The sequence below is a fragment of the Poecilia latipinna genome, unplaced genomic scaffold (genome assembly GCF_001443285.1).
Source record: "Poecilia latipinna isolate Pla-1442-1.1 unplaced genomic scaffold, P_latipinna-1.0 Scaffold126, whole genome shotgun sequence".
Taxonomy (NCBI): Eukaryota; Metazoa; Chordata; class Actinopteri; order Cyprinodontiformes; family Poeciliidae; genus Poecilia; species Poecilia latipinna.
The window spans coordinates 513,633-528,918 of record NW_015112742.1 but is presented as its reverse complement, the minus strand read 5'-3'; the positions used below and the strand labels follow the sequence as shown (position 1 = coordinate 528,918).

Here is a 15,286-nt window from a genome sequence, read left to right as displayed (position 1 = left end):
GGGGGGGGGATGTCTCTATACAATGGTGCCTTTAGAAATATGGTGACAGGATTGATGTTTATTTGGAAGTTAGGTTGAGGATAAACAAAGCCCAGTGGCGTTTCAGATTCACAGCTAGCTGTAGCGTTGAAGTTTTTTCTCTGTCATTTCATTTCCCAGTTTTCATCTCGTGGCTCCGAAGTGGTGCACTGGAACATTTTTTGCATTGCACGAATAGGAAGCCTGGGAAAGCCGAGCCTCGCCACACTAATTTACAAGACGTATAAAGTGACCTTGAAAAGGATCATAACTTTGTCAGAGGAAAATCAAAGTGAAAGGAATTAATTTGCTCTTTATTACTCAAACAGCAAAGCCTCAGTTGATTAGATTTCATTTCTCTCGACTTTAAAAACGGCTTTTTATTATTTACATTTTCCCCTCAAAGACTGTTGGATTCCCGGCCCGTGAATCCAGACATGCTCCCTTTGCTTTACCCTGCCCGCATAATTCCTTTTTTTTTTTTTTTTTGCGCAAGGGCAATACTTTGGTCTTCAAGCCTTTTTCGCTGTGCTCTGTTGCACTGTGCTCAAGTGTAGAAAGCCACCACACTCGAGAGCCCATTATCACTTTTCTATCAGGTGAAAGGAGTGTTGATGCGGCTCTCCGCCAAGTGCATGTTCTTGCTGCAAATTCAATTTGTGGCGACACTCTTTGGCTGTGGAGGTGTCACAGTACGAAATCTCATTCCCCCTGGTATCCGAGGGCTCAGCTGGGCCAGGGTTCTCGATTCTGATCGGGAGGGAGTGAATGAAAGGGTGAGATTGGACATATTAATTACGGCCACGGCAGAAGGAATGCACCCAATTTTTCATTCCGAAGGTTTGATACGTCAGCGCATTCAATTACATGTACACTTGCCTTAACCAGAAGTAAGTTGGAGAAGTAACGCAGGAGGTTATAACGATGTAATCCATCTTTTACAGTGTTTTGGTACAACAAAACAAAACAAATCTAGTTTTTAGGGGTTTAAGTTTAGTGAGGTCTGCAGTATTTCTCTGAGGTTTTGATTAGGCTCCATTGCATCCCAGATATAACCTCAGAAAGCTTCCAGAATTTTAACTGGCTGGGTCAGAGTTAAGTTCTCCTCTCCACTGTCGCCACATGCTTGTACAGTATGAGGGATTGCTGCAAAGTTAATGCCATGATGCAATTGGCTGGGTTTTCTCAGCAAGAAAAACATTTGTTCAATTAGCCTAATAAACTCAAATATGGTGTCCTTTAACCAGGACTGGACTAGAATGTATGTATATGTATGTCAATCTGTCCATGTTGACTGTGCATTTATAAATACTTTTTTATATATATATATATATATATATATATATATATATATATATATATATATATATATATATATATATAAAGTTCAGTAAACAAAAAAGTACATTAGAATTACTGGTTTATAAACAAATTAAAATAATATTTTTTCTACTTTGTCATGATCGACAAGAAACTAGAATTTTTCAGGGTTTTTCTTATTTTCTCCAAGAGAGTATATAACGACAAAAATCCAATTAAAAACGTGTTATTATATGCAAAGTGTCATGGGTTCGAACAAGAGATAACAGCCTTAAGATGAGGCATTATTTTCTTTTTAAACTACATTATCTCCTCTCTTTAGTTTAAAAACGTAGCGCTTCTGTAGGAAAGGAATCAATCCCAAAATGCCCTGAACTAACCTCTCTTACACATTTTAGCCTCTAAGAAAATGCATTGTACGTCTAAAATGACCGTAGTAAAATCTGCTGGTGTCCAATTGAATTATTTCTTTTCTAAATTCACAGAACAAGACAATTCTGATCTCCGATCCAAATTATAAACGTACATACCAGGCTCTCCGTCGCGGCCTCTCCTTCCTCTCTTACCAGGAGGTCCTGGAACAAAAAGACACAAAATACATTTAGGTCTAAGACTTGATTGCCTTAAATATGTACGAGTTTGATATTCCACCACCAGAATTTGGACATCAAATTCATTTTAACAGCCACGTTTAGATATTTACACTGAAGGATCATACAAAAGGGCAGCAAACTTCCAAATCGTGTTTCTGTTTTTTTTTTTTTTTTTTTTGTCAGTTTTTGTCCAGTTACTGATCGTAAACACACACTTCCTCAAACCATTTTGTAATCATCCACTCCAACGTACACTTTGGGTTGCCGTGCCGAAGTCAAACATATAATAATGTTTGACTTCACAGCTCTACATCAACTGGACTGTTCAAGATCTGCTCATAGATAAATTTTGTGTTCCATGTAAACTTGTTTCTGTGTTTACCAAACAAGTTTATACAACAGCAAAAAAAAAAAAAAAAAAAAAAGACCAAATAAAATGAGACTAAGAATATGGCTCGCTTTCCCCCCCCCTTCTTGCAGACTACAAGTGTTACTTGGGTGCAAAATGCAGGACTGTATTGAAACCTCCTTGTACGATGCTAAGGCCTGAATCTGATCCCACCGTTTGGCTCAGCCTCGACCTCCAACTCTGCTCCTTTTGAACGACCTCCAAGATAATGTCAGGCGTTGCCAGTGAGGAGTCCGGGCTCAGTTCAATGTAACCACAGGTGGAGTTTGACTCCCACTTTACAACATGAGCCCCGTTTGCTTCCACAGGTTTGTTTTTTGAGGTTTTGTAAGAAACAGAAGGCGGTTTACTGCACTTGGCACTCACTTCACTTTAACTCACTTTGTAATGACACTTGACACCTCTGAAAGGAATATTTCGTACAACATTATGACATCCTTCTGATTTCTGTGGTATGACAGCTGCTAAGAAAACGTTTGCCATATGGTGGCTGTTGTTCCAGGCAAAATACCTCACGTTATTTGCAAATATCACCGTGGTTTATAATATTCCTCACTTTATTTTTCATTCTAATTTTAGACTTTTAGGAAAGCCAGTTAAAATTGCAGAGCGATATAAAGATAAAAAACCTTCGCTGAGACTCGTGTGTGCCAACAATAATATTCCCACTTCAGAAAGAAAAATGATTTACTGTATGTTAGCAAAAATAGTCAAAACAGGTTTTCAGATATATTTAAAAAACTGATCAAGGGCTCTGGCCGTAAATGAAATAAGACTTGGTGAAAAAGCATTTTGGCTCCAGCTTTCTCACAGATTCCCAAATGCTGTCACGGAACAATGGTTTTTGGAGAAAAAAATAAATAAAGTGCGGCTGGGAATTTTACGATGAGGGTCAGCAACTATGAACAATCTGTTAAAACCTTTTCAGCACTTTTTTTCTTTCTTCGTTTGCCTGTCACTGAAATAAATCAAAGTAAATTTAATATTCTTTCAGATGTATGGTCAGACATAACAAAATGGATGCTGTGGTTTTGTGTGTTTCACATTGTGTTCCACATTTGGTGGCGTTTGCGTTTTAGAAAGTGATGCAGCAGATAATATTTTCTCTCATGCCGAACCAGAAAGAGGAGAGTGTCAGTCGAGGTATGACGGTTTGGCTCCGTGTTTAGCTATGCTAGCAGGGTGGTGGACTGGAAAGCCTTGTCAATCAGTCTGCATTGTGTCAGGTTGAAATCTCTCTACAACTATCAAATGAACTGTCCAGGAATTGTCTTCAGACAGTCGAGGTTGCTTGACAGTTTAATGGCTTGAGCGGTGGTCCAACATTTTCTGTGGCAACGTCTTGGGATCGACAGTTTCCTGTTTAAGCAAAAAATACCGTAAGAACAAATGGTGTTCGTTTCTATCACAGGATTAATCATATATCTGCTGATGCCTAAGCTTTTAATTTAACCAGAGAGAATTATTTCTTCATGTCTGTCAAAAACCTTTCAGCTAGCTCTACAAGACTTCTCTCAGTTCCGGGTGAAGCTTACTTCAAGTTAGCATGCTAACGTGTTGCAGAGAACAAAGCAAATCAATATTCAGACTCCCATTGAGATAGAGCATGTTGATAAACGCCCTGAATCTGTTTCTGCTTAACGTGTCGTCCAATTTACAGGTGGTAGTTTCTTTCCACCGTATGGATAGGGGTGAGGTGATGACTGTATCTTGGTCTATTATGCTAAATCACTGCATAAACTCAACAAACTGCTTGCATAATACCCAGTCTCCTTTTCACACAGTTGTGACAATATGACTCTTTTATGTCAAAGTTTCTCAAGGAGAAGCATCAAACTATGAGAACAAGAAGAAGAGCATAATACAACCTCTTTCTCCCTTTCAAGAATCAGACGTCATTAAAGTTTTAAATCGCGCACTCTCTGCTAAACTCTACTAGATTGCGTTTGAAAACCATTTCACACAAAGCATTTGGAAGCACTGCAAAAACGCGCAGCTTTAGTCCATTGTTTTAAGATTTTCTGCAAATATTGTTCATCACAACATCATTTTAAAGTTATGGATTGTTTGACATGATAAACGTCCTGTTTACGCTTCACGCAGCTGAGACACAACTGCCTTTTAGCATTGCCCATCATCCATGAAGTATTGATTGGCCCTGAGCAGTGGCCCTCTTTTCGCTTCTCCTTTTCCTCCAAATCAATCAGTCTGAAGCAAGCCAGCACTGGGTGGAGCAATTTACACTACCAGCCATGTCTCAAGAGCGCAACGTACATAATCAGACTGCTTTAAAACCCTCTCTCACGATGTAACGGAGCCATTCTTCAGAATGAAAGTCAAACTTTTGCCAAAAACAGCAAACAGTGTACCAGTTGTAACCTCCAAGCAAATCAGGTTTAAGGAGAATTGGCTTCAGATCTCTCTGTGAGCACAGATCCACTTCTCTGCAGTATATAATCTGTTTCAGTTTTTATTACACCATGTTTTAGTCATCATACATGAACCCTAAAATTTATTACTCAACTGTGCCACAAGATGGGTTAATGCTCAATGCAATCAAAAAAAAAAAAAAAGTTTTCTCAAACATGTCATGATTTTCCAATGAAGCAGAACCAAATCTAAATCTCACTACTTTAAAGGCAAAAGGTTTCGCTACAGTTTTTGCAATACAAATAAACATATTGTGACGTGAAGGACATATTTGGAATATGTTCAAACAGATTTTAGAAAGTCTTTGACATTTGCCTTCTTGCCCTTTCTACATCTGGGATCTTTGTCCCATGGTGCAGGAGTTTCAACATTTGGTTATATGATTGAGGGTGTCTTGCAATTCAAATTTGGATATTTCAAAGGTCCAAGTCAAATGAAGTGCAGAGGAATTTAGCGTTTTGCACCCACTTAATGCTGTTAAGAGTTCAGGAAGGGTTCGGGCCCGTTCCCACAGTCAGTGAGCGAGAAGTACAGTACACACTGGACATTTCACCAGTCCGATCGCAGAATCAATCAATGAACGTATTTTAACAGCTAGTGCTTTTTCATGGATCCTTCATTCCAAATACAAATGATTCCCAATTACAAATCAGGAATATTAAAAAAAAAGATTTTTTTTCTTCTTATTATATCTTCTTGCATTATAAATCTTTTAGAGAAATTTGAATCGGCTAAAATTTGGCATTGGCAGGTCAAAGCTAAATTTAAGTGAGACAACTTGTCTAAATACACGGTAATATGTCAGCAGTTTAATGGTTTCTAATGTTTTCTTTTTAGTGTCATGGCAAATTCTCAAACATAAAAGCAAACATGCTTTGCAGCCATATGTTTCTTGCAAGCTAAATAACTGGAGAGGAAATGTGATTTTCCTCAATTCATGAAAGCCAAATATACTGCGTGAGATTGTGCTTTGTAACAATGCATTTAGATATATATATATATATATATATATATATATTTTTTTTTAAGCATAACAAATGAAAAGTGTTTCTCACAGTAGGCTTAAATTATGTTTTTACACGATATTTAAAGTCCATTTATCCATTGTTCCATTTATTTAACTGGGAATTCTTGAACAGCTGTCCAAATTTGTGGTGTAATATTTTAACCACTACTCTTCATGACTAAGGTCCAAAAAGGACATTTAAACCCCAGTAGCAGTAGGTATGTAAACGTAGGAAATGGGATTCCGCTTTAATACAATGCTTAATGCAACATTCTGCTATACTTGGCAAAATATCACATGGTTAATATACTTTTAAAAACAATGGTTTTGAACAAGCATAAAGCTGCTTCGCATCATTTGGCTTCGTTGAACTAAATCATGATCTGGTCGGCTCTGATGGTCTCAAGATGGCTCCAGCCACCCTCGGAACGTGAATCCCAGCGTTTCCTTGAAATGTTGAGAACATGCAAGAAGAAAAACCTCTGCTGATCAATGTCTTTTGAAACATTCCTGGGACTTATGAAGAAGTAGTCAAAACAGACTTTAATATACCCCATTTAATACCGCAACAAGGATGGATGAGTTTATTAAACCTCACAACACTTGGGTATCCAGGTCAACGGAACTAAAATTGCACAAAAGCTGGCTTTCTTCTGCGCAGTACAATCATTTGTTACTTTACAAGTACATTTTTGTGGAAACGTCTGGCAAAAAGGCACCCCTTCAATCCAGGATCATTATTCTTTGCATGACAACGAATAAATCAATACATGAAATGCTAATTCATGGGCCGCCGAGTCCAGTGTCGGAGGGAAACTATGGAAATTGAACAATATTTTAAAATAAGTCTGGTCTGTGAAGGTCACCGCTTTCCTCATTCTCTACTGACAAATGTGAGCTGTTGTCATGAATAGAAACTGCAGACTCCAAAAGCAAGCAGAGAATGCCTAACAAGCAGATTAATTATGTAATAAGTGCATTTCCTGGAAAAAAAAAAAAAAAAAAAAAAAAAAGGATGACTACAGCACCTGCACACAGCATTATAAGCAAGTTCAATACAAAACCCCCGACAGACAAAGAGTGGGGACAATGTATTTGTCCGTGAGGTTACGCAGACCCAGAATTCTGTCTGAACATATCCATCACTTTTTGACACGAACATCCAGTTCTCTCTTATGGAAGTCAATCCAACCAGATGAAAACCTGGACTGTGTCTCCATCACTTCCAGGACGTCCATGCGGTCGTCAGTCACTGGTACTGTCGAAGGAAACGTTAAAAGTCCCATTAGTCTTGCGGCCTACTGAACTGGATCCGGAAGAAGAGCACTTGTACTCTCACTGACCTGGACTTCTTGTGCTAATCCCTCAACTTCCTCAACCACTTTAGGAGAGACGACAAGCCAGAGGCACAACGAGTTTCCGCACAAAGAAAACAATAAAATAATTTTTTAAAACTATTTTTATAAGAACAGTTACGCTTGCTTAAGACATTTGAGTTCAGCTTCTGGGAAGCAAGACTTCATATTACTGTGGTCTTATAGTAGATACAAAGCTATGTCATTTCAAATAACAGCCGTATTAAAGGCCTGGCAAAAGAAGATTGTACACATTTCTGCCAGGACGATGTTTGAAATTCTAAAAACGGTACAAATAACAACTGTGACATAAACACCTACTGAGTTTGAGGGTTTTTTTAAAAACAGTGATGGTTGTAAACTCTTATGGCTACTGAGGTTATTCTAGCTAGAGTCTTTGTATTTCTCACCACTAGCATCTTAGCATATAGCTAGCCTTCCTGATGAGCTTATTTAAAAAAATTCCTCTCAGCTGCAAATTAGCTGCTGCTAGTCTTCAGGAGCCTCCCCTTGCACTTCAAAAGCTCCTTAGCAGAGAGTCTGCTCCAGGCTGGGTTATTATTTAGGAGGAATTTTACCATCTCCAAGTCGGTTTCCTGACCGGTGAGTCTGTGCCCAAGGAAAACCACAATCAGCTCATTGGTTTAACCAAAAGAAAATCAGTTCTCCAAAAAATCCGAGTCAGGGGCTAAATAAAAATGAACATAACTCTTTATTTCCCCATTTCAATTTAAAGGTTCATACATGGGTAGGGAGATACTGTCCAGCAGTGCACAATATCGCACAAAATGAACAATGAAAAACATTGTTCCTTTACCTTTCACCAAAGGAACAATGTGTTACTGAGTTTGTATCTGTTATATAAAAATCCTAATAAAATGCACAGAGGTTTGTGGTGTAATGTGTTTGAAAGGCATTACATAATGTCTTTTAAAAGAGGAAACCCCTTGTTTTAATGTTAGAGCTGCTTTGGCAAAAATAGCCAGAAGTACAAACAGGTACGAGTTTTATGTAGTGCTAGGCTAATACTAAGTATGGAAACTCCTTTATCCTTTGCTATAACAGACTGTAAAGATCTGTTTGGCAAAGTAATATAAACAGACATTTCAGGAAGAATTTGGATCTCTACTTTAATTTTCCCCAAGACCCACATTTGAATCCCAAACCTGACCTAGAAAAACAATGTCCTGAAGGATATTTAACATCACTCTCCGATTCTGCGGCATAGGTCTTCATTATCCCCATTTTCAACTATACTTAACTCCGATGCAACAATTTCCTGAGTAAATATAATGATTACATCCATTTCCTAAATACGTATTTGCAATTATATTTAATTCCTTCCCCAGAAAAAGAGACCATTGTGTCTGATTTTTACATTTACTCATTTTCCTTTTTTTTTTTTTTTTTTTTTTTTTTTGTGTGTGTGCGCTAACATAAATTCTTTACGGTTCACACAGACACACATTTATCCCACTTAAATCAATATAATGCTGACAAACCACCACTTCCCGTCCAATCAAATTTGTTCTCCGTTATAAACCTTCTTTTATGAGCTGCAGGAGTTGTGTTTACACAGCTCAGAAAGAAGGATTAGTTTGGGGGAATTTACAGTAAAGCAAGAAATCTCCCTGATTACTTTTGTAATATGGATCTAATAAACACTTAGAGGGTGTAATGAATGCCTCCTTCGCTCGATTCCACCACTTCCTTGACGATTGAAACGCGGCGACACGACAGAAATGCCATCATGTCGCCAACATTAAAATTAAATCTCTGAAGCGACGGTTTTTGTTCACGTTAGGAGCTGTTAAGATGTCTCCCAGCAGGAATATGAAAGTGATTACACGAGGCAACGATCACTCCAACTGGAGAAAACAGAAGCTGGTTTCTGTTTTAACTCAACGATGCTTTTGTTTCCCCCTGCGAGTGTATCTGCGTGAACGCTTAGGAGTGGTCAGATAGCTTGAAATGAATTCATTTCTCAATTCATCCCTGAGGAGTATAGCGATTTTGTGCCTGGTTGAGTGTGTGTTGGTTGGATTCTGCCCATGTTTGTCCAGATGCCAGTTATGAGTTCATTAACCAGCGAGTCTATCCATTAAGATGTGAGGGATTGTCTGGCGCGGCAGACTCTGATTGAAGTTAGCATTAAAAACGCATCTTTCTTCTGCTGCACTACATGAAATAGCCAGCCTCAACACTTAGATTATCCTTACAGAGTAATTACCGTCAAACTGTTTTCCCGCTCTGGATTAGACGTTTTTCTTGTTTTTAACATTTAGGGACTCAAGCAAGAAGCAGTTCTTTCCCCAAACGAAATTCTTTCTCAGAGAAGAGAAATGACTCGAATTCGAGCATGCCTGGAAGGGATGCATGGATCATCTCCGTTTTTGCTCCGGTTCAGTGTTCAGGCTGGAAGACTCCGGGAGGACCCGGTATCCTTTAAGGGAGCCTTTTCATCACCTTCAGAGATCAATGTGTTTTCCTCTGGCAAGGGGCTGAGTGCAAGGATACTTGAAACCCACCCTGTTAGCTGCACACTGCAATTATTCTTCCCGCAGCGCTGACTGCGGTCGTGATGGAGGCAGAACACACTCCCTGATGAGGCGAGGTCGGTAATAAGCCGATCGATCAGCCAAGTCGCGTCGCTTTATTCTGGGGGCTAAACTGGCACGGGCGGCTCTCCCGACAGTTCTGTCAGAAACCTCCGCTGTGTCCTTAGCACATCCAGCAGCTTGAAATACAGCAGCTTGAAATACAGCTGCATAAGATGGGGTGTGACTTTTGGGGAGGCTTAAAATTATTAGCTGTTAAATTTCAAAACGCGCTGTTCTGAAAATGAAAGGGATGAGACGGGCTTGGCTTGGCCCGGCCAAGGTGTAATCCACAATGGAAATTAATGGTTTCTTTTTGAGTGTTAACCCGGTTATGTCTTGGCGTTCCTTCACAACGGATTCCAGAGCCTCTTAAGAACTCACTAAACCAACGAAAGTTAAAACTCTTGCCATGATTTTGAAGTAATCTAAAGTCTGATCTCTAACGAAACTATCATCTTCCACCTGTGCCTTTCTGCCAATTACCAGAGTCATAAAATCATAGCAAACAACCGACCTGAAGTCCAAAGATCTTAAATCTGATTTTGTGATTTGTACAACCAATACACAATGCTCTTAAAATTAATATAATTCATCAAGTGAAATATTCTCTTTGAGCAAACAGCAAACCTTATAGTTCTCCCTCAGGAGCATTGAATTCCGCATTTAATCAATGGTTAAGGCCTCTGATTTAGTACTGTTGAAACTAATCTCCTTTCCTCACTCGACTATAAAATGCTCATAGATGTAATGGCTGCTAAACGAGAAGGCTGAAACATCAAACCTCGTTTGTCTTTTAAGTGGCGTTTAGAAAATGACAATACGTTGTGTTATTTTGTACAGCTGCAAAGGGATGTCTTCAATTGTACGTACAATGCCTTGGAAAGTTTATTGCATCAATGTTTTATGCAAAACAGTGCATAATTGTTGTTTTTATTGAGGTTTTCTTTAAAAATACTTGATCTGAAAAGTGTGGCATGCATTAAAAATTCAACACACCTGCATTTAAAACTGAACCATCTTTAGCTGCAGTTACACCTACAGCCTTTTTTTAACAGCTTTTCATGTCTGAGATGTTTTTTGTGCATTATCCTTAGTAAAATAAATCTAACTCAGTCAGATTATAATGAGAGTGTTTGTCACAGATTATCAATTGGATTTAGATCTGCTTTCTGATTGGTTCACAGTAGTTTGAGCTGAACTTTTCCACGGAGCCTCTGGTTGTAAGTTGGGCTTGTTGTTTAGGGACTTGAACAGCTTCAACGGTGCAATGATATCTACCCTATAAAAACAATATTAAGTTCAAACTGCATATAAATCTGCAAACTAGACGCTTTTAAACATAGGCAATGTGACAGCAGTGAGTCTAAGGGAATTCTTTAAACAGTTTCTCATGAAAATGTAGAAATTTGCTTGGAAGGTTTTGAACTGCTATTTCTTTTGAATTTGGCTGAGTTATGCGATTTGGCACGCTCTTCCATCCTATGCTCCTTTACCGTCTTAGACTCCGCCGGCTGCTGCTGATTAAGCTAAGATAAACGTAAAGGGTGGAATATCTATGAGCCATTCATGTATAATTTATTGAAATAATGAGGGAAAATATTGCCAAATAAGCAGCTTTATGCCACTTCTTCCCTACTGTGTGTTCCTGACCCGGTTAATGAACTCACTGCTTAGTGATAGTTCTTACCACAATATGTAATTGACCACATTTGCGATGCATTTACACATGATTGGACCTTTCAGTACCCCAGATTTAACATTAAACTGTACCAAATAATGAGCTAATGTTACTCATCTCTTTGTTACAAGCCAGTGATTCACTTAAGAGTCTCCTGCCTTTCTACCAGCATTTCTGTCCCCTGACAAAGTTTATAGATGGATTGTGTGTGAACTTTGAAAGAGATGATACTGAGATTAGATTACGCACAGAAAAACTTTATTAATTAGCTGTATTCTGGTGGTAATTAGTCTAAAAGGAAGGTGAACGCAAATGCATGCATTCGTTTGAAGAAAAAAAAAAAACATTGAATGCAGTTTCCTAACGTTGTGTGAATCTACCACGTTACATTCCAATAAAATACAAGCTTGTGGTTGCAAAATGTTTAAAAGTGCAAGGCGGCTAAATGCTTTTGCAAGGCACCGTGAAGTGGGTTCAGACACAGTCCTGTACCTGCTGACATGACTGCTGGCTGACCTCATCAACACCAGGAATGTGTGAGCCAATATGCAAAACGTGCATGTGCGTCTGCGGTGCGAGAGGCGGCAGATTTAAAGAAGCAGAGCTGCTTAGTATGGACCGCAAGGCCTCAAGCTGCTCAAGGACAGTCGCCGCAGTTCAACACAGATGAAATCACTACAGAAAAATAACAACTGCAGTCAAGTGAAACGTGTTATTAGGATTCAAAACTATATTACTGGACTTCCATGTGATGTTTTCAGTTTAAACGACCGCACACTTTTAACACATTAAGGTTAGTGAAATTAAACAAAACCGCCACTTCCTGCATGGTGAGAAGTACCGTGCAAGCTGGCACTTTCTGGGGGTAAGAAATTGTGTTTTTATATTTCGCGAGGTCAGGTGTTTCCAGCAACCACAATGCTCTTTTCCTACAAGCCAGTCAAATTGCCCCCACAGCCTGCGACAGACCTGGAAGTGGTAACTGTGAGGGGTACAGCATCTGTACAAGCCAAATACTCTCTTAACCCCTGTCCTGCCCTGAGGAAACCATGGAGCCACAGCCTGCTGGCTGCTGCTCATCTGCTCTGTCCCATCAGTAAGAGTAAAGTCAGAGCGTTTCCTCTGACAGCTTTGATACGTCCTGCATCCAATCCTGCAGCTGGAAAAACTACCACAGTATATGTGTGTGTGTCCTGATGCACTGCACCAAGTCCCAGCTCCACGGCGAGTGAAGTCACCAACCACACTAATGCTATTTAGTTAAGTTATTTCCCGCACTAATCTGTTAATTTGCAGTTTATCAGCCCAGTCCGTATCCTCAACTATGCTTTTACTTAGTCAATCGTGATGGTTTCAGCAGAAGTTTTTGGGTGCAAATTACATGTATGAAATCAAAATTGTACATACATGCTCACTAATTTTATTTTATTTTTTTTGGTTAAATGCTGCCTTAGCAAGTTGCAACTTTAGCAGGCTTTCTAAATACACCAGCAAAATTAGTAATTTCTGAAACTCATATGTGGAATTGATAGCACTACTGTTAATTGTTTTTTGTTTGTTTTTTTTTTTCTCTCACACAGACCTGGTTTTTAAGTAAAACCTACAATTTTTCAAACAAAATAAGACTGGAATCATTCAATCTCGTTCTGGTATAGCTATACCAAAAAAACAAGTAAAGTAAAGTCAATGATTCCAAAAGATAAACTACGATTTTTGTCATTTAAAGTCATAGTTTTTGATTCCAGAAAAAGGTTGTTTTGTTGGGGGTTTTTTTGTCCTGAAACAAAATTTTCTCCAAAGCTTGAACACTGAGCTGTAAGTTTAGACTGTGGTTTTAACAACAAGGAGGTTTTTCTCATCTTTCATTAATCCCGACACTTAAAATTCATCAGTACATCTGACAGCAAAACAGACCCTCACCTTGATGCTACCACCAGCGTACTAGATAGTAGTGTCCTCAGGTTTGTAGTCACTGTAGTCAAATTACTGAGTCTTTGTCTTCTCTGAAAATGAAACTATTTCCAGAAGTGATTTGGCTCGTCTATGTGGGGAGCTGCTGGTTTCAGTCATGTTTATGTTATGACAGGTAGGAAAATGTCAAATGTCTGGTTATGGCCTCCCTGAACCTCAACCCTAATGAGAAATAGTGACTACGTTTAAAAGCCAGGTCCATGTCAGGAAACCAAGGAATTAAAAAAAAAATCTATAAAAGTCATCAAATATCCAATTAGAATTATATGAGAAGTTTATTTATTGCAACAGGTGCAACTTTGTAAATAATATTTAACCAGATGTCAGGGGTGTTGTACATGTTTTCAGTGAATTAATGAAAGTCAATGAAAAAGTCAAACAGGTGCAACCCAATTTCTTATTTTTCCACTCTCGTTAGTTGTATCGTTTTTAATCTGTTAAACCAGAAACTGAAAGATTCAAGTGCATCATTAAAAGCTCAAACTGAAAGTCAAATTCCTGCCCGCCGCTGAAAATGAGCTTTACTTGTGTTTTGATTGATCTATGATGGATTAAGTTTTCCACAGATTGAACATCCGGAGATGAGGGCTTATGTCAAAGACACACAGGCTTGTCAAAAAAAAAAAAAAAAAAAGATATGACTGATAGTCTGATCAAATATGACTGCAAATCCAGCCAACTATGTTCTGTACCTGGTTATCCTTGCAGGGAAGCCAGCGCCCATCCCCAGTGGCCGTTGGGTGAGAGGTGGGGTACGGTTTGGACAGTTCTCCAATTCATCACGGATGCACAAGACATAAAACCCATGCACACTCACCTAAAGACAAGAGAGCCTTCAAAAAACCCAACAGTCATATTTTTTTGGACAGTGGGAGATAGTCAGAGTACCCGGAGGGAAGCCACACAAAGGTAAATTGTGCAAACTCCACAGGCAAGGATCTGAAACACGGACATTCTTGCTGCAAGGCAACAGTAAAATCTGGAGTCTAAACTTTATAGCATATTATTTAAGGCAAAGATTTACTGAAGACTTAGAGCAGTTTAGAAAACTTGGATTTCATCTCGACTTAAAAAGCTCCACTGAGTGCTCAGAAAATGCCCTGACTAAAGATGAGAGTCAATTTAGCCCTCTGCTGGTTTCTGGCAGCAAAAAAAGCTCTATCCATTTTTTTTTTTTTTCCCCATTCACATATTCCCTGAATCATAAAATCATAGCACAGCGTGTCCTTTCAGCAGTGTTTAATCTCTCAAAAGACTCGCTTGTTCTGCTGAAACTGTGAAGCTAAAAGTAGCAACATTTAAACATCAAACGTTTTAACCACAACTGTAACCTGCATTCCCTTGTTCACATGTTCTCACATTAAAAACACAAACTTTAGCGTATTACGTTGGGAGTTAATGTGATAAAGCAACCCAAACTGCCAAATCGTTGTGAAGTGGAGGGAAAATTGTGGATGTAATGCAATCTCGGTGCAAATGCAGTCGATCTCTGAAGATTATTGTCAGAGAACAATGAAAACCATGAAAATTACCAGACAGGAGAGGGTAAAAGCTGCACTGAAGTTCAAAACACAGTTATGAAACAATATTCCACTAACATCTTTTCCCTAAATTTCACAAATTTTCACTATTTTGTCCAACTTTCGCCAATAAAATCTCAACACAATACCAAAACTGTGGGAAGGGCTCTTGGGGGGGCGATACCATCTTGAAGCTCTATAAATGGGGAACTTCTAACCTTTAAATCATTAAGTCGGAAATAGCTTGTGGAGGCTATTGAGAACAATCAAATTAAACAACTTCAAAGCCGTCATAACCACTCCGAAGGAAAAAAAAAAAAAAAAAAAAAAAAAGGGCCAATTTTGGGGGGGGGCGAAAAGTTTTAAGGGCTCCAGTCTGGAAGGCC

The 15,286-nt window shown here is 38.9% G+C and overlaps 1 protein-coding gene across 1 annotated transcript in view; it reads right to left on the bottom strand.

Moving 5' to 3' along the window:
• Positions 1 to 1,565: 1,565 nt before the first annotated feature.
• The window catches only part of LOC106945074 (collagen alpha-1(XXV) chain-like), a 115,175-nt gene continuing 101,454 nt past the window's right edge, over positions 1,566 to 15,286 (bottom strand). Inside the window, exon 3 of the mRNA XM_015028506.1 lies at positions 1,566 to 1,913. Coding sequence (XP_014883992.1) covers positions 1,801 to 1,913 — 113 coding nt within the window. The 3' untranslated portion in view covers positions 1,566 to 1,800. The remainder of the gene's footprint in view (positions 1,914 to 15,286) is intronic.